At 48.1% G+C, this 25226-nt stretch overlaps 2 protein-coding genes across 2 annotated transcripts in view; one reads left to right on the top strand and one right to left on the bottom strand.

Moving 5' to 3' along the window:
* LOC130018212 (uncharacterized) overlaps window positions 1–5705 on the bottom strand; it is a 28063-nt gene extending 22358 nt beyond the window's left edge. The window contains exon 1 of the mRNA XM_056108977.1: window positions 5600–5705. The gene's annotated coding sequence lies outside the window, so the exon portion shown is untranslated. The remainder of the gene's footprint in view (window positions 1–5599) is intronic.
* A 4163-nt stretch (window positions 5706–9868) lies between these two features.
* The window catches only part of FBXO9 (F-box protein 9), a 30346-nt gene continuing 14988 nt past the window's right edge, over window positions 9869–25226 (top strand). Inside the window, exons 1-6 of the mRNA XM_056108975.1 lie at window positions 9869–9886; window positions 13023–13109; window positions 14873–15025; window positions 17787–17844; window positions 19644–19743; window positions 23842–23990. Of these exons, the coding sequence (XP_055964950.1) occupies window positions 9884–9886; window positions 13023–13109; window positions 14873–15025; window positions 17787–17844; window positions 19644–19743; window positions 23842–23990 (550 nt within the window). The 5' untranslated portion in view covers window positions 9869–9883. The remainder of the gene's footprint in view (window positions 9887–13022; window positions 13110–14872; window positions 15026–17786; window positions 17845–19643; window positions 19744–23841; window positions 23991–25226) is intronic.

Below are 25226 nucleotides of genomic sequence, written 5' to 3'. Positions count from 1 at the left end.
GGAATCACGCCTAGTGCTCACAGGGGACCATATGCTAGGGATCAAACTGGGTTTGGCCACATGCAAGGCAAGAGTCCCACTGTCTGTACTATCTCTCTGGCCCCCTTTAACTTTCAAAGCAAGCGGAACCACCATTTAGAACCTGGTCTCACTATAAAATAATTCTTAGGCAAGTCACTGGACACACACACACACACACACACATACACACACACACATACACACACCCTCTATTTGCACACTTTTCAAGTCAATCACAAACATGAAGGTTCACAGAGACAAGTTTGATTATACTCTAGTTGTGGGCCCTTCTCAGAAGACCGTGGGCCCCGTAACTATTTCAAAGCAAGCAAAACCACCGTTTAGAATCTGGTCTCACTATAAAATAATTCCTAGGCAAGTCACTGGGCACTCTCTCTCTCTCTCTCTCTCTCTCTCTCTCTCTCTCCCCCCCCCCCCCTCTCTCTCTCTCTCTCTCTCTCTGCACACTTTCTAAGTCAGTCACAAACATGGAGGTTCACAGAGACAACTTTGCCCATACTCTAGTTGTGGGCCCTTTTCAGAAGACCATGGGCAAATATCCCTAGCGAAGAGAATCAACAGCAAAGCGAGCTGTGTTCACAGACTGCCAGATTGGAGTGGACAGAAAGGCCACTGTCCCCGGAATTCTACAAAGAAACCACCGGATGAGAGGTCCTGCCATAAATACACACACTCACACCTACCCCGCAAGCAGAAAAATAGAACAGCGAGGTAAAACTCCAATTCAGCAAGATCCTGCAAAATGAGCTTGTCTTATGAGCAGCCCAGGAAAACATAAAATAAATTAAGAGGCGGTAGTGTTCCTGGCAAGATTCAGATGGAAAGACTGCAACAGATCCCAGAAGCAGAGCCTCAGCCAGAAATAACTGAAGCCCAAGTCACTGAAGTCAGAGCAGAATTATACTCAGGGAGGACGCAGCACAGGGCTGCCCTGTCCTCTGGGCCTCCACACTGAGCCCTGACTGGCAATCGACCATGAATAGGTCAACACACATTTATGGGAGATTTGCTACATATTCAAGCTTCTGCAATTCATCACCTGGGGAAGAGCAGAAAGTGGTCAGGCACGGGCCAGCCCCTGTTGGGACACCAGAGACCATCTTACTCCTACGACTGCTTGCTAGGGGAGGCATTTCTCCTACTTGACACATGAAAGGGCCCATGCTAGGAGAATTCCACAGGGCCACGTGAGCTAATAAGTAGAGTCATGCCCTGACCTCAGGTTTTCCTGCCTCCAAAGCCCACACCGCCACATTACCATGCATCGAATATAGCGTCTGCCCTAAAGCAGCTTAATAATCTCGACCAATTAGAGATCAATATAACCAATGTAACAAAACAAGGATCCTAAAAGCAGAAGAGGAGAAAGGAGAAAAGAAAACGTCATGGTGGGGCTGGAGCAGTAGTGCAGTGGGTAGGGCATTTATCTTGTACATGGTCGACCCGGGTTCAATCCCCCACATCCCATATGGTCCCTCGAGCACTGTCAGGAGTCATTCCTGAGTGCAGAGCCAGGAGTAGCTCCTGAGCATTGCCGGGTGTGACTGAAAAAGCAAAAATAATAATAATATTTTGTTATTATATGCTGAGACCACGCTCCACAAGCATGAAGGTACTGGCAGAGGAACAAAGGCATGCGGGTCCCGGGGCTGAGATCTCCAAGCCTTGCTCGGATCGGGGCTGAGCATCCTCCACCTAGATCCTCCATCTTCCAGTAGGCGGGGGTCACGCCCACCAACTGGCCCCTGGCACTGTGTAATCCCATCAACGGCCACGACCCAGAGACTATAAAACCCAGCTCCTGGAAGCATGCGGCCGCATTTGAGGTCGCGTGACACCTTATTATCTCATTCTTACTTTGGACAACCTGGCAGGCTACCAAATGTAACCTGTCCACATGGCAGAGTCTGGCAAACTCCCCGTGGCGTATTCAATATGCCAAACACCAGTAACAACAATGGGTCTCATTCTCCTGACCCTGAAAGAGCCTTGAATGTGGCACTTTTTAGAATCTCAGGGCTAGGACGAAGGAGACGTTGCTGGGGCCTGCTCGAGGCAATCGACGAACAACAGGACGATCCTGATTGTGATCGTGAATAATAATAAGTAAAAAAGTCATGGGAAAAGTTGCCTGCCGGGCCTTCTCGGAAGGGGAGACTAGAAACTGGACAGTGATGAGAAGGGAAGGGACTTCTAGGGAGAGAGAAATAAGCAACGGCACTGCATTGGCATTAATCCTGGTCCCCCTTAGCAGGGCGGCAAGAAGCCCAAACGACAGTGCGGGCAAAGACGGACGGTGAACCCAAAAGGGGATTTCAACAGAAGGGTGTGGAGGCCTGATTATGAGAGGCCTTGGGAAATCAGGCAAATGATTTCAGACTTTGAGATAAGAGAATGGGAGGAAGGGAAGCTTGGAAAGCTGGGAGAGAGGCGGGGCAGTGAGGCTTGGGCAAGATCCACAAGGCCAAAGAGAGGAAAAGGGGCGGGTGTTAAGGACCTGCTGGGGCCGGAGCGATAGGGCAGCCGGGAGGGCCTTTGTCTTGCACACGGCTGACCTGGGTTCAATCCCCGGCATCCCATATGGTCCCCCAAGCACCCCCCAAGCACCACCAGGAGTAATTCCTGAGTGCAGACCCAGGAATAACTCCCGAGCATCACTGGGTGTGACTCAAAACTGTAGCACTGTAGCACTGTCCTCCCGTTGTTCATCGATTTGCTGGAGCGGGCACCAGTAACGTCTCCATTGTGAGACTTGTTGTTACTGTTTTTGGCGTATCGAATAGGCCACGGGGAGCTTGCCAGGCTTTGCTGTGCGGGCAGGATACTCTCGGTAGCTTGCTGGGCTCTTCAAGAGAGGAGGAGGAATCGAACCCTGGTTGGCTGCGTGCAAGGTAAATGCCCTACCCACTGGGCTATCGCTCCAGCCTGTGACTCAAAAAGAAAAAAAAAAATCCAAAAAACCAAAAACACAAAAACACAAAGGACTGGCTCAGTCAGTCAGCAACATGCAGGGAGGTGGGGGGGAGGGGGCAGGAATGGAGAGACTGACTGGTGTGAGGAGGGGAGCGGGGAGGCTCCAGACTAGACTGTGGAGAGAGGGCTCTAAAGATACCAAATTCCACGCCTGAAGAGACAGAATAGGCTCTGGCCTTGCCTATGGTCAACTCCATTTAAATCCCTGGCACCACAGATAGTCCCCCAGTCACCTTCAGGATGACCCCTGAGCACAGAGCCAGGAGCAAGCCCTGAGCATTTCCAGGTATGGCCCTAAAACACTACCTCCCCTTCCCCCCCAAAGCACCCCATATAAAGAATTCACATTCCAAAGGTCTAAATAGCACTGCTATAAAGGATGAAGGCAAAGAAGGAAAAGATAGTTCAGATTATTCCCAAATTTCAGAATTGATAGGACTTTTGTTACTAAAAATCCACCCCCCTGCCCCCCAAAAATTAGTGGACGGAAGTGATAGTACAGTAGGTAGGATATTTGCTTTGCACGTGGCTGACCTGGGTTCCATCCCCAGCATACCATACGGTCCCCCAATACCGCAAGGAGTAATTCTGAGTGTCCTGAGCGCAGAGCCAGGAGTAACCCCTGAGCAGAGCCAGGAGTAACCCCTGAGCATCGCTGGGTGTGACCCCAAAAGTCAAAAATAATTAAATAGGGGCTGGAGTGATAGCACAGCAGGTAGGGTGTTGGCCTTGCACGTGGCCGACCTGGGTTCAATTCCCAGCATCCCATATGGTCCCCCAAGTACTGCCAGGAGTAATTCCTGAATGCATGAGCCAGGAGTAACCCCTGTACATCGCCGGGTGTGACCCAAAAAGCAAAAAAAAAAAATAACTAAATAATAAATAAAAATTAATGAAAAAAAAAACAAAGAATGAAAGTATAATAAGAACTTGGGTGAGGTTGAATATCAACAAATAACCTCCCACCCCCAACTCCCCTCACCTAGAGGCCTATTCATTATCCTGCTAGCTCCGTTATCCAGGTAAAACTGTAGGTAAAAAAACGTCAGTGAGAAAAATATATTCTTTGCAACTGAATGTTCTTTCTGCGGCAAGGTGACAGGCTTCTCTGCGGTCCCACGGCTCCATGCACCCTCCAATAGGCTCATCCATCATCTAAAACTACAAAACTACAAAAGTACATCAATCTTGGGGCTGGAGCAATAGCACAGCGGGGAGGGCGTTTGCCTTGCACGCGGCCGACCCGGGTTTGATTCCCAGCAGCCCATATGGTCCCCTGAGCACCAGCAGGAGTAATTTCTGAGTGTGGAGCCAGGAGTAACCCTTGTGCATCGCCAGGTGTGACCCAAAAAGCAAAAAAAAAAAGCAAAAAAAAAAAAGAAAAGAAAAAAGAAAAAAAAAAAGTACATCAGTCTCATCCACCCTACTCACACAGAAGAAGACAAATGAGAGAAACCAGAGTGGCGAGGGTCACTATAAAGGGCTGAACCTTAAGGAAGAGGAAGTTGTAGGAGATATCACTTTCAAATAATAATAATAATAAAATCCCAGCACTATCTTCTCTCCACACCCACAATTACTGGTCCTCAGAATGACAGAGAAGCAGGAAAGTCTCCAGGAGCAAATTGCAGTGCTTTGTTCAGAAACTATTTCAAATGTGCATATTTCCGCATGCATTAACTCCCAGCACAGTTAGCATATGGTGGGGACACAAATTCTTCTTAATCCTTTATATGTTGACTACACAAAATTCGGGGTTCATTTAAATTTCATATTCAGCAGGAGCACAATTCACCATTGGGCACCTCCAGGGGAAAAACCCACTCACAGGAAAATGTGGAAAATGAAAACTGTCGCTCTCCAACTTCTCTTGCTACCAGCCAACCAATGCCCCTTCATGGAGCCCTAACCCCCCACCAAGACAAACTCCCGGGGGCATTTCTCCTGGCACAGTTCAGCTTCAGCAGCAGAAGTGGAAGGGAAGGGACGGGAATACACTGTCATCTGCAGAATGATGCGTCGAATTACTTTTCCATCCTGACAAGTAACAGCCTCCCGCTACAGTAGCAAAGTTTCCCCGGTGTATTTCACGAAGGACACGGTTCCTTCTGGAAAAATCCGGCATCCTTTCACCTAACATGTACTCGGCTCGGGAAGAAGAACCACCCAGGGGGGGGATCAAAAATGGTCGCAACCGAAATGGGTGCGGATTTAGACTCGAGACCCCGAGTGGGACAGCCCCAGGCCTAGTGGGAAACCTTCCCAGGGCAGGTCCCACCCCCCAGCCCACTCCTCCAGGCTCCGCCGCGGGCGAGACTCGCCTTCCCGCACCCCTGCCCAGGTGGAACGGCGAACACCCATCCGGACCGTCCGCACCCGGCGGGCCCGGAGTCCCCCCACCCGCCTGCAGGGGGGCAGGCACCCACCCGGCCGAGGAGGGGACTAAAGCCACTAGCTACTCCCCCCGCTCCCCGGGCACCACCCGCCCAGCCCTCGCGGGGCCCACCGCACCTGGGGGGCCCCTTGCAGCGCTGGCCCGCCCCCCCAGGTGACCAGTGCCCCCCAGACCCCCGATCCCACTCACTGGCGCCGGGGTCCGGGCGGGGGCCCGCCTTGGGTGGGCGCAGCTCGGGGCGACGGGCGCCGCGGCCGCTCAGGCGCTGGGGACCGGGCGGGCCGCGCCGGCGGCGGCCGCGGGCTCGGGGGGGAGGGGGCGCCCGGCAGGTCCGGCCACGGGCTGGGGCGCGCGGCGCAGGGCACAGCGGCGGGACTCGGGCCTCCGGCAGGAAACAAACAAAAGGCCAGGCGGGCTCTGCGGGGCCGGCGGCCGCTTCCCCGAGAAGTTGCCCTGCAGCTCCCCTCGGCGGCCCCGCGCGGCCCTGCACCGCGCGCCCCGCCCGCGCCTTGAGCATCCTTCGCCGCCCTGGACCACCGGGCGACCGCGCGCCCCGCCAGCGCCTTGAGCATCCTCCAGGCCTTGGACCACCGGGCGACCGTGCGCCCAGCCCGGGCCGCGAGCATCCTCCAGGCCTTGGACCACCGGGCGACCGCGCGCCCCGCCCGCGCCTTGAGCATCCTTCGCCGCCCTGGACCACCGGGCGACCGCGCGCCCCGCCAGTGCCTTGAGCATCCTCCAGGCCTTGGACCACAGGGCGACCGTGCGCCCAGCCCGGGCCGCGAGCAGCCTCCGCCGCCCTGGACCACCGGGCGACCGCGCGCCCCGCCAGTGCCTTGAGCATCCTCCGAGGCCTTGGACCACCGGGCGACCGCGCGCCCCGCCAGCGCCTTGAGCATCCTCCAGGCCTTGGACCACCGGGCGACCGTGCGCCCAGCCCGGGCCGCGAGCATCCTTCGCCGCCCTGGACCACCGGACGACCGCGCGCCCGCGCGCCCCGCCAGTGCCTTGAGCATCCTCCAGGCCTTGGACCACCGGGCGACCGTGCGCCCCGCCAGCGCCTTGAGCATCCTCCAGGCCTTGGACCACCGGGCGATCGTGCGCCCAGCCCGGGCCGCGAGCATCCTCCAGGCCTTGGACCACCGGGCGACCGTGCGCCCCGCCCGCGCCTTGAGCATCCTTCGCCGCCCTGGACCACCGGGCGACCGCGAGCCCCACCCCGCCCGCGCTGTGAGCATCCTCCGCGACCCTGGACCACCCAGCGACCCACGCCCGGCGCAGCGACGGCGGCGGGGGCCCCTTACCGACCGGGCACCGGATTCCGAGAGCGGGACGCCGAGGCCGGGCAGGCACGTCCCGAGAAGGGTTTTCGTGCCAGGTGATCCAAGCGAAACATTTCCCGATTTAAAAAATAAATAAATAAATAAATAAAATAAAGGTCAACTGAGGTTGGTGGCTTGGCAGCGGGGGAATCAAACCGACGCCACTCGAGTGCACATTCAGAAATGATCAGGTGGGGAGTTAGTTGTAATATTTCCGCACAGTAAAAAAAAATATTTCCAAGCACAACGGCTGTCTTCTCCGTCTTCATCCGAATGCCAGGCGTTATGTCTGTGGTCAACACCCTTCCTTTGGTAGGCTGGGCTGTTATCCAGATGACCAAGTGAGGGGAAAGACTGTTCGTGTTCACCAGTGTCATGACTTATGTTATAGACACATGCCTTAAAGCATCCATCTAAGGACTGGCTCAAAAATCTTGCTAAAAACAAATTGCTGCCCCCCCCTTTTTTTTTAAATGTACACAATTGCCCTGAGCCCATGGATCTCAGACTTTAGCTGGAGGCATTAGGAATCACCTGCAGGACTTGTTTTAGAAAGGTTACCCGGCTTTGTCATCGATTTTGTTTGCTGTGGTTGGCGGCCACCCCCAGCGGTGCTCAGAGCTCTGCATTCAGAGATCACTCCAGATGGGCTCATAGGAGGTTGGGGGTGGGGGGTGGGGAAGGCCAGGCAGGATCTCACCTGGATCCATCACAAGGGCAAGGCAAGAGCCCTAGATTTCTGGTTCTGCTGCTGCTCTGATGCAGTTGTCCAAAGCAACACAATTTTAGTTACATTAGTCACTCACCAATACTTCGCGGATCCTTCTTCAAGTTTACAGTTCCCAGTTCCCAAAATTCCACGGTATGAATTTTCTCTCATTATGTTCTTTTAATAATTTTTGAATTAAAGGTGTGAAAGTGCAGGGTTTTTTTTTTCCCCCTTCTTCTTAAAAGAATCTATACCAAAGGCCGAAAGGTCTTTCACTGGTCAAGCCCGTTGAGAAAAAAAAAAAAACAAAAAAAACAGGAATACAAGCCTGTCAAACTTTCCCAAGTGGGAAAGTGTCATCTGGACACTTGGCACATGAAAGACACGTTTACCTTTCTGTTTACACATATCACACCTAAACCAGCTCTGAAACAAAAAGCCATTACTAATCCCATCATATGCTACTCTGGGAAAAGTGATTTTTTTTAAAATATCAAAATTATCAGCTTTATTATTAAGCGGATGTCCGGACTCAGTCTACCAAGCAAAAAAAGGGATTACTTTTAAAAAACACTCAATGAGCTAGTAAATCGTTTAGGTCAGTAGGCCCGGCCGTGGGATAATTATCACATTGCAAATAGAATATGATGCAATAGTATTTAACCCTGTAAAGAAGTCTAGTGTGGCGACTGATCTAAAATAGAAAACTAGTTGCTGTAAAACATAACTGTTTTTATTGAAATAGCTGCTCAATTTACCCTTACAAATACTAATTAATATTTTACTATGCTTCATCGCTTTTTTTGCTAGAATAATGAACATTAACTGAGCTAATTGATCTTGATGTCTTAAATTAGCATTCAACTTAGGTTAACAAAATTGAGTAGATCTGAAAATATCTTAATACCCCATTATTCGTTTTCTAATTCAAGACTCTTGCATTCAAGTGTCACTTTTATCATTTCCTTGTATAGTAAATCCTTAATCTTTCCTCTAATTTAAAATTCAAAAATCAAATTTTATTGGGGTCATTGGGAAGAAAAAGAAAATCACTCTTAATAGCTCGGCCCTAAAGTTTTCTTTAAAAACTATTACTGTTTCTTTTTTTTTTTTAACCGTTCTTAAATATTAGGGCCCTTTTTAAATAAACTGCTGAATTAGGGACAAACCAAAGCAAATCCACCCAACGGGCACACTTGAATATCAAAAGAAAAGTTTTGGGCTTTCTTATTATAGTTCTCCCTCTTCTCTTTCTTCCATCTATGTTTTCTGCCACAGACGTACTACATTTCTAGGGTTCCAGAAAAGGAAAACTAACGATTTCAGTTCTGGGGATGTGTTTGAAAGTAGAGCATCAGTGAGTGATAGTCATCCTAGACATCTAGAAAAGACTTCAGAAACACCATACATGTTTGTTGAAGAGATCAGAATATATTCATGGGTGAATATGTATAATAATATATATAATTATATATATAAAATCATAATATGGGTGTATGGTCTCATAGAATTTGCCAAGCTCCATGCAGAGCTCCACCTTTCAACCGACTCCAAACTGCCAAGAACTGAGCTGAGAGCTCATTCGATCCGGGAAGAATGACCGAAGTCGGGCTTTAAGAGGCGGGCTCTGAGAGATTGGGACTTCAAGAGGCCCCGGTGTGAAGTTCCGGCAGGCAGCGCAGCCCGCGCGGACTACAAGTCCCAGCGTGCCTCGCGGCCAGCGGCCCGCCCAACTCGGGCTTCGAGACCCGGGTGCGGCCGCGTCCGGCGCCCGCTGAGCATGATGGGATTTGTAGTGCGCCCGTCCGCCCCGCGCGCGTCGTCGTGGCTTAGCGCCTCCACGGCCCCGCCGCCGTCCCCCGAGCATCCTTCCGCGCTCCTGCGTAACCGGTGCCTTGGGGACGTGCATTCGCGGGGACAGTGGCGAAGTCGCACAGTGACCCCCCGTCGCATTCGCGGCGCGCGACTCGGGCCGTGCACCGACGGTCCCGACTGTCACTTTCCGGGCGCCCTAAGGTCCCCACCCTCCAGTAGAAACGATCGTGATTCTTATTTATTTATTTTTTGGGGTGTTCCTGGCGTGCGCATCCCTGGGGCCTGAGCTGGCCGTGCCGCCGCGCCCTTGGGTGCTCCCGGCCCCCTCGCGTCCCGTCGGCGCCCGTGGGGACCCGGCAGTGCGCGTGCGCGTGCGCGGAGCGGGCGGCGGCGGCGGCGTGTGCGCTCTCGGGCCAGGCCCCGGCGGGCGATCGGCGCGTCTCGCCGCGACCCATCCCCGCACCCACCCTGCCCGCGAACATGGCAGCCGTGCGCCGGGCCCGCACCCACCCCCGCTGCCTGGTGCGCTTCTCCGACCGCGAACTCTGCTGAGCCCCCCGCGCGCGCGCGCGCCGCGCGGCACGCAGGCGACAGTAGGCGACCCCGCGCACGGGCCGCCCCCCCAGCATGGTAACCTGGGCAGGGGGTGGGGTGGGGTGGGGTGGGGGGCGGGCAGGGACGGGACCGGCCAGGTGGGGGGTGGGGAGGAGGCGAGACCACCCCCCCACTCCGCGATGCGGCCGGGAGGGTGGGGGCCGCCCCCACTGCGCCCTGGGGCTCGGTCCTGCCATCCCGGCCGGCCCGGGCGGTCAGTTGCAAATAGATTCCCGGGAGCAGGTTGGGCCGAAGACCCAGAACCCCCTCCCCCCGACCCACCCCGTCTGCCCGCCCCCCGCCGTCCTGCCCCTCGGGGGGACCCTGTCCCGCGCGCGCACTGAGCGGGGAGGGAGGCGCGCGCGCTGCGGAGAAATTGGGGAGGCGGACGCAGGGGGTGGGGGATGGGGGCAGGGACCAGGGACCTGCCAGGTGGAGGGAAGGTGGCGCGACCACCCCCCTCACCCCCGTTACGGTGAGGGCTGGAGGGTGGGGGCCGCCTCCACCGCGGTCCTGCCCCCACCCCCCCAGACCCACACCCCGTCCCAGCCGGCCCGGGTGGTCAGTTGCAAGCAGATTCCCGGGAGCCTTGTTGGGGAAGGGCTGGCCGATGACCCACCCAGAGCCCACTCCCACCCAGCCAGTCTGCTCCCCGCGCCCCCCACCGTCCAGCCCCTCCTGGGACCCTGTCCCGCGCGCTCAGAGAAATTGGGGAGGCGGGAGGAGCCCCAGGAAGCCACGCACTTGTGGATCGCGCCCCAGCAGCGGGGAGTCCTCGGCCCCCACCAGAGGCCCAGGCTTCTTGCACACCTGCCCTGCGCGTGCGGGGAGAACCGGCCGGGCAGGCCGCGCGCAGGGCGTGCCCCGACCCGTTCGTTGGGCCGCGCTGGACGGCCGAGCCCAGGCCGCTTCCCCGCTGACAGCTCTGGTGCTGGCACAAGTTCTCTTAACGTCTTCGGAAAACGTCTGCGGAGAAAAAAAGTAGGGTTGAAGGAGTCCCGGGTGAAAGGACCAAACCACGGAGGTCCTAGTAGACATGCACATAAGTATGAATTCGTGGATAAATGACTTTTTTGTTTGTTTAAGGTCAGGGAACAGCTTTCACCGCATGTCCACCTTCCTGACATTTTATAATCCAGCCTATTTTTCGGAGCCAGTTTTTTTAGTTACCAGACTGGCATAGTGCTAGAAGTTGGTACGATATTATTGGACTAAATTTCTTAAAATGATGCATGGATATAGCCTTTAATCATTGAAAAGACCTCAGAGGTCACTAAAGCCACCATCCTATAGATGGACACGCCTTGAATACATAGCAGGTGGCGTATTTGGCCCAAAGGTTATAAAGATGACAGCTAATGATCTTGTTTCCAGTGCACAGACTATGGCAAAGAGGAAAAAAATCATCTCAATACAAGTCTGAAATTGCGATGGTGCCTGTGTTCTCTGGGCAAACAAGATGCTTCATTCTGGGATAATCCTGGAACCTTTTTTTCTTTTTCTTTTTTTTCTGTTTTTCTTTTTGAGTCACCCTGGCGATGCACAGGGGTTCCTTCTGGCTCTGCACTCAGGAATTAACTCATGGCAATGCATGGGGGACCATATGGGATGCTGGGGATTAAACCAGGTCAACCGCATACAAGGCAAACTCACTGTACTAGTGCTCCAGCCCTCAATCCTGGAATCTTGAAGGATGAGAAATAGCAAGGGAGAAGGAAAAGCTGTTGGTATAGAGCAAGGAGCACATAATTCTGAATAGGAGAGAATTTGGGAAGCTCTTGAAGTCAGCCTGACTTCAGGCAAGAGTTGAGGAGGCTGGATTACTGAAAGTCTACCCTCAGGGAATTCGGTTTCTCAGCACTAAAGCACTTTGAGAAGCTAGAGACTTCTCGGTGTAATTTCTAATTCAAATCCTTCATCATGTATTTACCTTAGACAAGCTCCCAATTTAAAATAGATGCAAATATATGTATAAGTGTGACTGTGCCGAAATTTCACTTTTCTCAGAATTCATTCAGAATTATGGCCTTTCTCAAGTACTTTTCATTGATTTTTGCCTTTTGCCGTGTGCCAAGCACTTTACCTTATATTAACTAGTTGAAGCCTTAAGGAACGTCTGTTTTGAGTCTGGTTGCCCAAGATAAGAGAGAAAGCCCAGCTTATTTATGCTGTGCTCTAAAGTTACCCCGGTATATCTGATGTGTTCAAAATGTGTGGTTCATATAAGCATTTTTGCCCTGGGAATAAGTTACAGCCTACAACCAGTATTTGCAGTTAATAAAACTTGCCATCTTTGAAGTGAGTAAAATTAAATAACATTTATTTTTATTTCTGACAAACCTTTAAGGTCATTTTCTGGATTGCCACATTTCTGTTTAAGACCGCGCATGTTACATTATTGAGCAAGTCTCATTTGCAAATAAGTCTCTTAGCTAATAGATGCTAGTGAGGCCACATTTTATTTTCTCTTGAAGGTGAGATTCAGCTTAGCAAATGCTTATTTGAAAGTAAAGGATAAAAATGAAGGAACCTGGCCTGAAATGTCTGTTCAGCCTCAAGCCACTCAGTAATCCCATCTAGCTCTATTCTATTTAAGTCAATGCAATATATTAAAATCTGAATTCATAAAATAAAAAGGCTTCTTTATAAAAACATTCACTGTTACATGTTGTTGATTAATGAGCTTTCTTAGTCCAATATAGCCAGTTGTGTAAAGAAGGACTTTATATGACCTAAGTGCATTGACCTATAGTAAAAAAACAAACAAATAAACAAAAATCTATTTGCTGGACTTTGTACTGTAATTAAGTGTTATTTTATGATGTCAAGCTCTGAATCACCACTTAAATATTTACCAGTGAAGCTGCTTATTCTACAGCGTTAGAAAGGTATTCCCTAAGGACCATATTGGAGAGTTTTTGAAGCTTTTGGTAGTAATGGTGCAGTAACTATGTACATCAAAAGGAGAAACAGTTAACATGGTTGTAAACCCCGTTACCACAATAATTAAACACAATGTATTCAGTGTAACCTGATTGGGATAATTAAATTTACTGGTGAAGAAGTTAGCCACGAGGAAATCTAAGGAAATTTCCCCGGATCAGCAAGTGAGAAAAGGTCTTGCCTATATATTATGCATTGGTAATCAGTGTTTGGGTTTTCTCCTTCACAGGCAGAAGCTGAGGAAGATTGTCAGTCGGATGCTGTCAGGGCAGGAAATGATGAGGAAAATGAAAGCTCTGCTGAAACAGATCTGCAGGCATGTTTTCTGTTTAGCTATCATTCTGTGTATTAGCTGAAATCTCGTTATGATTTGTATTTTCCAAATTCTGTGGAACTGTTTTCACACTGGTTGTTTTAGCACACTTGCATTGTTAATGGAATTCTTTTTGCTGTACAAAAGAACACAGCAAGCCCAGCTTTGTAGATTGATGTGCGTTTAAAGAATTCCAACCAAGGTTCACGTGAGACTCGGGATCCGTAAATGAAAGATTGACAGGCTGCACCTCCTAAGCATTTAAAAATCTGTGTCTAGCAAAAGATCCAGTAAGTCTCAAGAAATAATCTAGCTAGAAAAACTGCCACAAAAAAGCGGAGGCTAATATCTTCAGAATATAGAACATTCTTATTAAAAAAAAAAAAGAGGGCTGTTAAGAGAAAGGTATGTTTGACCGTTGATTGGAAAAATAATATAGATCCCTTAATCATCGAAGGGATAATTAGACTCATTTGTAGTTTTGAGAAGTAGATAATAATAATATTAAGTTCTTTAAAAACCAGACTGTGAAAACTGTGTTTCTCATGAGAGTGTCAGCTGTAAAAAAATTTTTTTGGAGAGCAAGCCAATATAATTGAATCAAAATAAAAACCTTACATTCTCTTTGATCAAGGAAATCAGCTTTCAGGAAATTCTCAGGAAATGGGTATACATACATGTGCAACAATGTTTATTAGAATGATATACAAGCTAAAGATTCACTTTTTTGCCTTAAGTAAGGTTGTATCCTTACAGTGAATACATAGTTTCCATTCAGTCATTTAAATGGACAGATGGAGCCATCTGTGTGGAACTTTGAACCCAAGGATAAAGCCCACCCCCCCCATTCCGGCCCAGGTCACCAGAAAAAATAAATTAGTAAAATATTTTAATCTCAGTCGCTTTACAGCTAGACATGTAGCGTAATTGAAAAGCACATCTTCACACAAATTTCTGTTGGAAGAGTGCTGTGCTAGAGTATCATTGATTTTACTGCATTCACTGTATGACTGTCATCCCCTTCTTCATCAATTTGCTCGAGCGGGCACCAGTAACGTCCGTCTCCGTTCGCCCCAGCCCTCAGATTTTAGCAGCCTCTCCTTACTTGTCCTTCCCAACGCTGCCGTATTGGAGTCTCTTTCAGGGTCAGGGGGATGAGACCTGTTATTGTTACTGTTTTTGGCATATCGAATACACCACAGGGAGTTTGCCAGGCTCTGCTGTGCGGGTGGGATACTCTTGTCTACTGTCCTTTGGTGTCAGTTTCATATTTTATATTCCACAAATGAGTGCAGTCCTTCTATGTCTGTCCCTCTCTTTCTACCTCATTTCAATTAGCATGATGTTTTCCATGACCATCCACTGATAAGCAAATTTCATGACTTCATCCCTCCTAACAGCTGCATAGTATTCCATTGTGTAGATATACCAAGGTTTCTTTAACCAGTCGTCTGTTCTCGGGCATTCGGGTCATTTCCAGATTCTGGCTATTGTGGCTACAGTGCTGCAGTGAACATACAGGTGCAGATGTCACTCCTAGTGTCCTTTTTTTTTCTCTGCGACCTTTGGTGCCCCAACAGAGTCTGTGATCTCTGGGAGGCCACAATTGTGTACGGGTGAACACTCAACCTGACATACAACCCAGAGTAGCTTCCCCCAGCCCAGTTTTCTGTTTTTTTTTTAAAAAATATATTTACGACAATTTATGTTGGGTCCCTGTGGCGAGCTACGATTTCCCGGTGAACCCTGATGTTGTCTCCTGCTAGGCCCAGCTCCAGATCTTCCGAGCTCAGTGGATGTTTGAACTTGCCCCAGGTGTGGGCACGAGCGTAGACACTCGACCAGGCAGAGCGGCGAGAGGTTCTTCACTGAAAGCAGCAGACGGCAAAGGAAAACAAGAACTGGCAAAAGAAGAAAAGTTAAGTATTATGGACATCTCCTACTAAATTCACTTTTCTTTTCTTTTTTTCTTTTTTTTTTGGCAGAGGGAATGAGGCGCACATAAAAACTTTCATGGACACGCGGATCATTATTATTGTGCTCTAATGAAGGAAACACAGAGTTAAATAAGATAAAATATGTCATGTGGAAAAATATTGACCAGCATGCCACTTTATTTTAGCCCTCACTGCTCCTTCTGGGGACTTTGGACGATACGGGCTTCTTTCTTACAGACACACTGTCTTCTTGGAACTGTTCGTGGTAATTCCTACATCCCTGACATTCCCTGGCTCTGCAAAAGATTGATGATGCTGATTTTTTTTTTTTCTGTTTTGGCAATGCTCACGGCTTACTTCTTCCTCTGCACTGAGGGATCACTCCTGGCAGGCTTGGGGGACCATATGGGGTGCCAGGGATCAAACCCGGGTTGGCTGCTTGTAAGAACAAGATCTCCACCCATTGTACTATTGGTACAGCCCTAAACTTTTTTGCTTACTTGTTTTTTTTGTCTTGGTGACACCTGGCGGTGCTCAGGGCTTACTCCTAGCAGGCCTTGGGGGACGTACGCGGTACTGGGGACCAAACCCCGGTCAGCCACATTTGAGACACGTGCCTTATCTGCTCTGCTGCTGCACTGGCCCCTAAATTTAGTGACAGAAGTCCAAAGAGGAGGGTGTGGCACAGGGAAGGAGACCTTAACACACATTTCCAACTTAACTGCAGTATTTTGGTTTGGTTGGGTTTGGCAGAGGGGTGGGGAGGGGGGTGGTGGTGTTTGTTTTGGTCTGTTATTTGCTTTGGCTTTTTCATTTTGATTCACACTCAGCGGTGCTCAAGGCTTACTCCTGGCTCTGCCTGCCTGCCTGCAGGGATCACTCCTGCGCACAGGGGTCCCTATGGGGTGCTGGGTTAGCCTCATGCCAGGCAAGCACCACACCTGCTGTACTGTTTGCTCAGCCCCTATATTTTGATTTGAACACATGTATTAGAATAATGCCTTGTTTTCTTATTCTGGAAAACGTTGAAAGTGCTTACCCTGGGGAGAGGTTTTTATTTTGTATTTTGATGGGTAGGGTGGGGATTTGGACCACATCGGTGGTGCTCAGGGCGTGCTCCTGGCTCCTGCTCAGGAATCACTCCTAGCAGTGCTCAGGGTACCATATGGGGTGCTGGGGATTCAAACCCGGGTGAGCCACATGCGTGTCAAGAGCCTAACCCACTGTGCTATCACTCCAGCTCCTAAGGATCTTTAAGTTCTGTTCTTGGCTTCCTTCATGGTTGAGAAGTAGATGCGGCAACTGTTATACTCTGTACTCTTTTCTGGTTTCTTAGAGTCTGTGATTTCTATATCAGTAGTTCCAAGTCTTTTGTTTATAAATAGTTTGCCACGGAAGTAACTGATAGTACCGTGAGGGAAAATTATTCCCATTCTGTTTTTTTTTTAAATTTTTATTAGAAATACCTGATGTTCCCTGTATTTGAAATTGTGCTTTACAATAAATAAATAATAAAGTGGACCAGAGACATATATTAAACAACTAACTTTTTTAAATTTATTTTTTATTAAAAAACTTGTTAATAGTGAGACATCACAAGGCACAGTTGCAGACTTACACATTTTTGTGCTTGGGTTTCAATTATACAACGATCAAATACCATCCCTCCACCAGTGCCCACTTCCCACCACCATGGATCTCAGTATCCCTCCCACCCCCCATCCCCCCCATCCCTCCCTGTCTCTGTGGCAGGGCATTCCCTTCTGTTCTCTCTCTCCTTTTGGGTGTTGTGGTCTGCAAAAGAGGCATTGAGTGGCAATCATGTTTGGTCTGTAGTCTACTTTCCGCATGCTTCTCCCATCCTGGGAGGATCCTCCCAACACCTTTGTTTGGTGTTCCCCTCTTTATCTGAGCTCCCTTTTCCCCTAGTATGTGTGGTTGGCCTCCAAGTCATGGAGTAAAATTCCTGGTACTAATCTCGGCCATTCTTGGGTGTTAGTTTCCTATTTTGTTACTTTCCATGCGGGAGGTTCAGGTTCAGACCTTGACCTCAACACACCATAGGATCCCCTAAGTTTGATCTCTGAAAATGGCCTCTTGCCTGGGTAGAGTGAGCTATAGAAGACTTAGAAATAGACATTGGTCCAACCCACAGTGCTTGTTCAGATTTCTTAGATCAGCAAGCACTATTTTGTATGAGTCCAGCACTCTCTGCGATGGTATTGCTTGTAGTGACCACCGCAATCAAGATACCAGGCTGCTTTATTGCGACAAAGGTCCTTCTTGCTATGTCTTTGCAGTTATGACTCTCCAGCTTTTCCTGACCTTCCATGACCAATGACAGTCACTCGTTTGTTCTCTCTTCCTATGATTTTGATATTCCAAGAATATCGTATAAATGGAATCAATGTGGAACCTTTTGAGATTAACTTGGTACGCTGATTCCTTTCGGAGTCTTCCGAGTTGTTGTGCATGAACAGTTTTTTTTCCTTTTTCCTTTTCCTTTCTTTTGCTTTAACTCATCCTGATTCTTGATCTCCAACTTCCTTTATTTTTTTGCCCCCCTAAAAGTTTTGCATTTAAGTCCGTGATCCATTTTAAGGTTCAAGAGGTAGGTTCTGGTTTGTTATTTAGCTTATAGAGGTCCCAGTTGTTCTAACATTATTCTGCTGTTTGTACTCATGTAAATATCGCTTTTCAAAAATAGTTTTTCACTGGTGGTTTTTTTTTTTTTTTTTTGTAGGCTCGTGAACTCTTCCTAAAAGCAGTAGAAGAGGAACGAAATGGAGCTCTCTATGAAGGTAAAAACTTAGGACTTGAACCATGTTGTCATAACAGTACGAAAATCACCGCTTTGTTATTGATCAATTTCAATTTTCTCTCTCCCTAGAATACATTTGGTACAGAATGTTAATCTCCTGGTATTTTTAAATTCCTTTAAAAAATTTAAAAGAAAGGTTTTAACAATTCAGTGGGCCAGGGAGATAGCTTACACAGCTCATGTTTTCCGTGTGGGAGGTTTGGGTTAATTCTCGATCCCCGGCATCCCTGGAAGTGACTCCTGAGTCATCGGGGCTGGGTGTGGTCGAGGGCACACAAACGAAAATCTATACAGCCCTCCTCGCTCCAAAAAATATTTCTGGGAAACATAGTAGTGGCATCATAAGCAAAGTAACCTTTTTCTTCAGGTAGGCTTTAGTGTTTCTTAGTTATTCTTGTCTTTTTTTTCCTTGTGGGTGTTCTGAGCAAGCACAGCGTTGGCACGTGATGCTCAGGGGAGCCTCCAAGCTCGGTCCTTGGGATGTGCTCCCAGCAGTGCTTTGGGACAGTGCGGTACTGGGAAGCCAGGCAAGACCTGCGTGCCAGCCTGCTGTGCCCTCTCCAGCCCAGACCCTCATCAGAGTCACAGAAGAGACCAAGAGCCGGCTGGTGGGCCCAGCGCATGGTTTGCATGCAGGGGTCCTGGATGTGATCTCAGCCTGGTGCGGTGCCTGGGTCACTGCCAGAAATGACCCTGGAGCCACATGCTGCCAGGAGTGACCCGAAGCCCAAAGAAAGCAAGAATTCTGAAAAATTGTGTCGATAGTAAAATTATTTTAGAGGAGGAGAGTGTCAAGGACGGAGTGAGGATGTATACGTGTTTTCTGAAGTCCAATTTTCGTTTCAGAAAAAGGAATACCCCGAGCTTCATTTGTTCCTTTCATGAATCCGACCAAAATGCATACAGGGATAAAAATTATTCACTGCACTGGTCTGGTAGTTTCAGCTTTCATTTAGTGAGAGTAAAGCTAATACACGGGGCATAAGAAAAATGCCAGTGCTTGAATCACTGGACTGTGCCCCCAAAAATAACATTCTCGGAACTGCTGCATTTAAATGGCTTTTTTTTTTTTTAACTGTGAGATGTTTAAAAGGCCCAAATGGTCAAATTTTATCTCCTCTTAGAGTGCAGGAATTCACCCAGAGAAATAAAATAGGGGAGAATGGTGTTGAGTTGAGTGTTATTTTCACTGGTGGTGGGGACTTAATTGGGTTCTACATTGTATTTATATGTATCATGGGAAAGACTAATAATAAATATTTTAGTTGTAAACACCTGTCCAGGAAATTCACAGAAGACCTAACAGGCTTAAGTGAGAGGCAGTTGGACAAAAGAAATTTGGATTTTCAGGATTCATTTCAGAAAACTTGTTTGGATTCCATTCACTAGGAGTCATTTGACTTCCTTCAACGATGCATCTTATAAAGAAAGATTGGCTAAAAGCCTTTCTATTAGGGCTACAATGGTTGCATTTTCACAGCCACCTAAGATTCAATATACTTTGAAGTGTGAATGAGAAGACGAGAAAGAGGTAAAAGAACAAAAAAAAAAATAACATCTTAAGTTTTTGTAACATGACAGCTTTAGGAAAAAAAAAACATGATTTTTGAGTTACAGTTTTGCAAATACGCTTGTCCACTGAACTGCGGTTATGTGCAGAAAAAGGGAATTTGGCTGCTTATGTAAGGATGTTTCCAAATTTAACCGCAGTTACGGATGATCAAAGGAAATTTTAAAAATGTGTGGTCATAGCTAATCTAGCTTTATTTCTTCTTTTAGCCATCAAGTTTTATCGTAGGGCCATGCAGCTTGTACCTGATATAGAGTTCAAGATTACTTATACCCGGTCTCCAGATGGTGATGGCGTTGGAAACAGCTAGTGCGTATATAATTTGATAGACAGTAATGCGTAGAGTTTGTTAAAGTTAAGCATCTGTTCCCTGTCGATGTTTAACCCGATAAGAAGACGGTGCTGATTCTGTTAAGTTCTAGAGTCCTTAGCATAAAGACCTGTTTACACACTTGTAGAAAATGTTAACTAGGCAAGTTTTAAAGTTAAAACATAGAAATACGCATTTCAAGCAAAAGTCGGGTGAAAAGAGTTGTGGGTGTTTTAATAAAAGTGGTCATCGAAAGAACATTAAAACACATTTTAACTTTTGAAATCGGTTCAAACTGTTGGGGTGCAGGGATACGTCAGCGCTAGAGCTCTTGCTGTGAAGGGTGGTTGAGACCAGGAGGTCTCTGCCAGGCGTCACCTGGGCGCCTGGAGCCAACTGAGCTCAACCCCTGGTCACTGCAGCTGCCATGCAAGAACAACACAAGGGAAGGCAGTTAATTTTGCTTTAATTTTTTGAATTTTTTTTTAGTTTTTAACTTTTTTTTTCCCGGTTCCATGCAGTTGTGACGATTGTAAATTTTTCCCCCCTTTTATTTATTTATTTATTTGTTTGTTTTAAGTATTGTTAAAACTGAATCAGGATGGGAAGGGAATATGAGGTCATCGGTTGAGGGATGAGGTCCCAGGGTGGTGGGACCAGAGGTGGGAATATTGAATGCCTGAAAATGGATTGTAAGCTACTATGTAAATCATCATGTCTAAATAAAAGGGGAGGGGGGAAAGTTTTTGAATTTTTTTTTCTGAATCTGTGACAGGAAGTCTCTTTCATAAAACAGTTTTAAGGCTGCTAGTAAATTTTCTAAGCTTTAAAAAAAATCGTTGAAACCGTTAAAATATTATTAGACCAGAGTTGACAGAATAATGAATGATAATGGTCGAAACTGGCTGATAGGGTACTTGGATTTTATTTGATTGATTTTTGGTTATTGGGACACCCCCCGCGATGCCCAGGAGTTACTCCGGGTTCTGCACTCAGGAATTACTCCCTGTGGTTCTTGGGCGACCATATGGAGTGCTTTGCCCTACCTGCTATTCTGTCTCTCTTGTCCTGACTGGAACAGTCGTTTCTGGGACTGGGGATGTTGTGTACCATCATAACATGTGATGGTACCAGAGCATCCGCACGTGGCTGACTCTGGTTTGGTCCTCAGCACTGCCTTTCGTCTCCTGAGCACAGCTGGACGTTTCCCCAAAACCAAAAGAGAAAAACCATATAAACATGTATAGAGAGGTAGATAGACAGGTATTCCTTTGAAGTTGCCAATGAAGTGGTCTTGATGGCTTTATCTAGGCTAAGGTCAAAAATACGTCATTCTGTACTTTCAAAGTAATTTTCGATTTGTGTTTATTTCTGTATTTTGTTTTGGGGCCTCACCTGGCGGTGCTTGGGGGCTTACTGCCAACTCTACTGGAGGGGGTGGGGGTTGCCCCTTGTAGCTGCTTGGAGGCCTGGCATTATGGGGGCCATCCTCCCGCACGTCCGAGCACTCACGCAACCCACTGAGCTCTATTGTCTTCAATACTTCAGTGGAGTGTTTTTTTAATGCAGTTATAAAAATCGCACTGCATTGGGGGGTGGAGAGATAGTACAGTAGGTAGGGCTCTTGCCTTGCAGGTGCCCAACCCAGGTCAGATCCCTCGGCGTTGCATATGGTCTTCTGAGCACGGTAGAGGTGATCCCTGAGCACAGAGCCAGGAGTAACTCCTGAGCATTGCTGGAGACCCCTCCCCCCCAAAAATTGTACTGCCTTAAGTACTCTTACCTCTAGAAACCTAAGTGGCTGATATTCAACGTCGAGGGAGTCAAATGAATCCGTCATTGGATTCTCCCAGGAGGCAGGTCCGATTTAAAATGAACAGTCCTGAAAAACTAAAGTTTTATGAATTAGATACAGGTTTTTGAATGTGTTATGCATAACCTCTGTCATATCATTTATCCTTTTATTTATTTTACTTTATTTTATTTTTTGCTTTATGGATCACAGCCAGCAACGCTGAGGGGTTACTCCTGGCTCTGCACTCAGGAATGACTCCTGGTGGTGCTGCCCAGAATCAACCCGGGTCGGCCACATGCAAGGCAAACGCCCTACCTGCTGTGCTATTGCTTCAGCCCCAATTTTTTTCCTTTTCTAAAAATGAAAAAAAAAATCATTTTTAATTGGAAGCACCACAATTAGTAACACTGTAAGTGAGAGGGCTTCGTACCATTCATACCAGCACTGCAGCCTCCCACTGAAGCCCGCCCCAGTGCCTGTCTGCCCCATCCTGTCCCCCGCGGTGCTGAGCCCAGTCTGTAGGCCAGATCTCAGGGTCTGTCGAAAAGGATGCTTTTATTATACACATTCTTATTTATACACGATTATTTCCAATCTTTCAAACTACTCAATAGTATCATTTGTAGGCACGTCAAAAACATTCCAAGAGCTCAGTATTATTGCCTTTTTGAACTTTGGTCTTATTATTATTGCTCAATCGGTTTTACAGTGTGAGGTTGTGCATATGCAGGGGAAATCTGGGCTTTTCTCAGCATCCTTTAAATTTGGGTGGCCTGAGCAGTAGATAGTACTGAGAGGGTCCTTGCCTTGCATGCAGCTGACCTGGGTTTGATCCTTGGAGCCCCGTACGTAATTCCTGAGCCTGCCAGGAGTGATCCCTGAGCACGGAGCCAGGAGTAAGCCCTGAGCACCACCAGGTATCACCCAAAAACTGAAAAAACAAAAACAAAAACAAAAAACAGCAACAACAACAAAAGAAACCCAAAACCCAACAAAAAACCAAAAAGAAACTTTTTTTTCTTTTTTTCTTTTTTTTGCTTTTTGGGTCACACCCAGCGATGCTCAGGGGTTACTCCTGGCTCATGCACTCAGGAATTACTCCTGGCAGTGCTTGGGGGATCCTATGGGATGCTGGGAATCGAACCCAGGTTGGCCATGTTGGCTGCGTGCAAGGCAAACACCCTACGTGCTGTGCTATCGCTCCAGCCCCCCCTAAAAGAAACTTTTAAATAGATGGTACATACTGTTGAGAATGATCCTATTGAAATAGTAAAAAAAGCAGTTTTGTCTCTCTTTTCTCTTTTTATAAATGTAGATTCTGTGAAAGATTTTAAAAGTAGTTTCTCTCTTTCCCTCCCTCCCTCTCTCCCTCCCTCCCTCCCTCCCTCTCTCCCTCTCTCTCTCTCTCCCTGTCTCTCTCTCCCTGTCTCCCTCGCTCTTTCTGTCTCTCCCTCTCCCCATCTAATAATAAATCCTGAAAGTCTCTGATGGCTTTTGCTTTCTGTGGAATGCCGGCCAGTAGCCGTTGAGTCCGTCTAGTCTCAGCCACGACTTCCTTTTTTGTATAAATCATCCTGGTTTCCTGACTTTTCTGACTTGAACCTCATCCAGGCTTTTTTTTGTGAGTCATCATTGCAAGGTTTCAGCAAAAAGTAAAAAAGCTAGAATATTCTTTTAGAACTCACAAGTACACATGTTTTTTTTTTTCTTAAATTGGTAGATGATTTATGAACTTTTAGGTGACACGCAAAGTCACATCTATTAGAATATCCTTGGTAAGTAGTTGTTGAGAGGACGGCATTTTCTTTTTATCCACTTTGAGTAACTTATTGTTGCTCAGAAGAAGTTGTTTACATGGGCATTTATAAGCCACTTGAAATGATCTTTTTTCATTGACTCCTGAGATCTGTGTTGCAGCAGAAATTTGAGTAAAACTCAGTTCCTGTGTCCAAAAATTCTTTTTTAGTTGGTAATCATAATAACTGAAACTCCCCCCCTTGCCTCCAAGGCAACCTTTGCAGGGTAGGATAAAGGTAGACTTACACAAGGGCTGGATCACCAGGGGTGACCCCGAGTACAGAGCCAGAAGTATGCCCTGAACAGCACGGGATGTCGTCCAAAACCGAAAAATAAACACAAAGATAAGCGTACATGTCAAAAAAAAAAAAAAAGAAGAAGACGAAGGAAGAAAGTTTGCTTTGCTTTTAGATGACAGAAGTGGATTTGGGAGCTCTGAAAAGTCAGTCTCCGTGCTCCGTGTGTGGAACAGTATCTGATTTGTTCTCTTCCGTCCTGTTTTCAGCCTTGAAGATGATGACGATGATGACGATGAGGACGGTGATGGCAAGATGGCAGATCTCTTGTCCTACTTCCAGCAGCAGCTCTCGTTTCAGGAGTCTGTGCTCAAGTTGTGCCAGCCTGAGCTCGAGAGCAGTCAGACTCACATCTCAGGTACGAGAACTCGCGCTCGTCGAAACGTCGCCAGTGGGCTGGGGGGACAGTACAGCCGGTGGCCTGCGGCGGGTCCAGGTTCGGTCCCCAGCACTGCACGGGTTTGGTTCCCTGAGGCCGTCGGGGTTGATCCCTAAGTACGGAGCCAGCCGGGAGTACGGCCTGAGCCCCGGGTGTGGCCCCCAAACCCAAAACAAACCTTGTTCGGAATACTGCAACCTCAGGATTAAGTTTTCCAGACCGACATGAGCAGATAACTTGCTGACGATGTGCATTGTTCTGGGGTAAACTATGGGGAGAGACTGGGTACTGGGTGCTACCCCCACCCTCAAGCCCCCCTGTGAAGATCTTAAGTGGTTCATTGGAGTGGCTTTAAAATAAATTGGGGGGCTGGAGAGATAGCACAGCGGGTAGGGCGTTTGCCTTGTACGTGGCCGATCTGAGTTCAATTCCCAGCATCCCATATGGTCCCCTGAGCACCGCCAGGGGTAATTCCTGAGTGCAGAGCCAGGAGTAAACCCTGTGTCACCGCTGGGTGTGACCCAAAAAGCAAGAAAAATAAAATAAATTGGATGAGGAAAAAGGCCGCTGGGAGGTTCCACAGCTTCTGGAGAATGCTCCAGGTCCCAAACAGAGCTGAGATCACCGGGAAGTCCCAGATTGGGTAGGTGCCGCATCCTGCCTTCTCCAGATGGAACCCTGGTGACCATGAGCCTCTACAAGCGTAACTCGAGTATGCGGGAACCAGGACTTTTACTCCAAACTGCGCAGCCGCTTATGCGGCATCTCCCTATATACAAAGTGATCAATGGAAAGTAAATCATCCCACGTTTCTCCCTGAAAATCAGGCTTAACTCTTATACAAACCACAACACCCAAGAGGAGAGAGAGAACAAAAGGGAATGCCCTGCCACAGAGACAGGGGGGGGATTGGGGGGGTGAGGTGGGAGGGATACTGGGATCCGTGGTGGTGGGAAATGGGCACTGGCGGAGGGATGGGTATTCAAAATAAATAAATATTAAAAATAAAATAAATTGGAACTCTTCTGGTATCAGGTGTTCCAGCCAGTAGTCATGAGATAGGCTGACTGTTGGGGCCAGAGAGAGAGTACTCTGGGCTTGCCTTGCACACAGCCATTAGATCCGCAGCACTACAGATGGTCCCCTGAACGCTGCCAGGGATTGTAGAGCCAGGACTTAGTGCTCAGCCCAGTCAGGTGTGGTTTCCCCCTATGC

Source organism: Sorex fumeus, unplaced genomic scaffold (genome assembly GCF_029834395.1).
Source record: "Sorex fumeus unplaced genomic scaffold, SorFum_2.1 ptg000241l, whole genome shotgun sequence".
NCBI lineage: Eukaryota > Metazoa > Chordata > Mammalia > Eulipotyphla > Soricidae > Sorex > Sorex fumeus.
The sequence above is the reverse complement of the archived record's forward strand: the minus strand, read 5'-3'. Positions and strand labels throughout refer to the sequence as shown.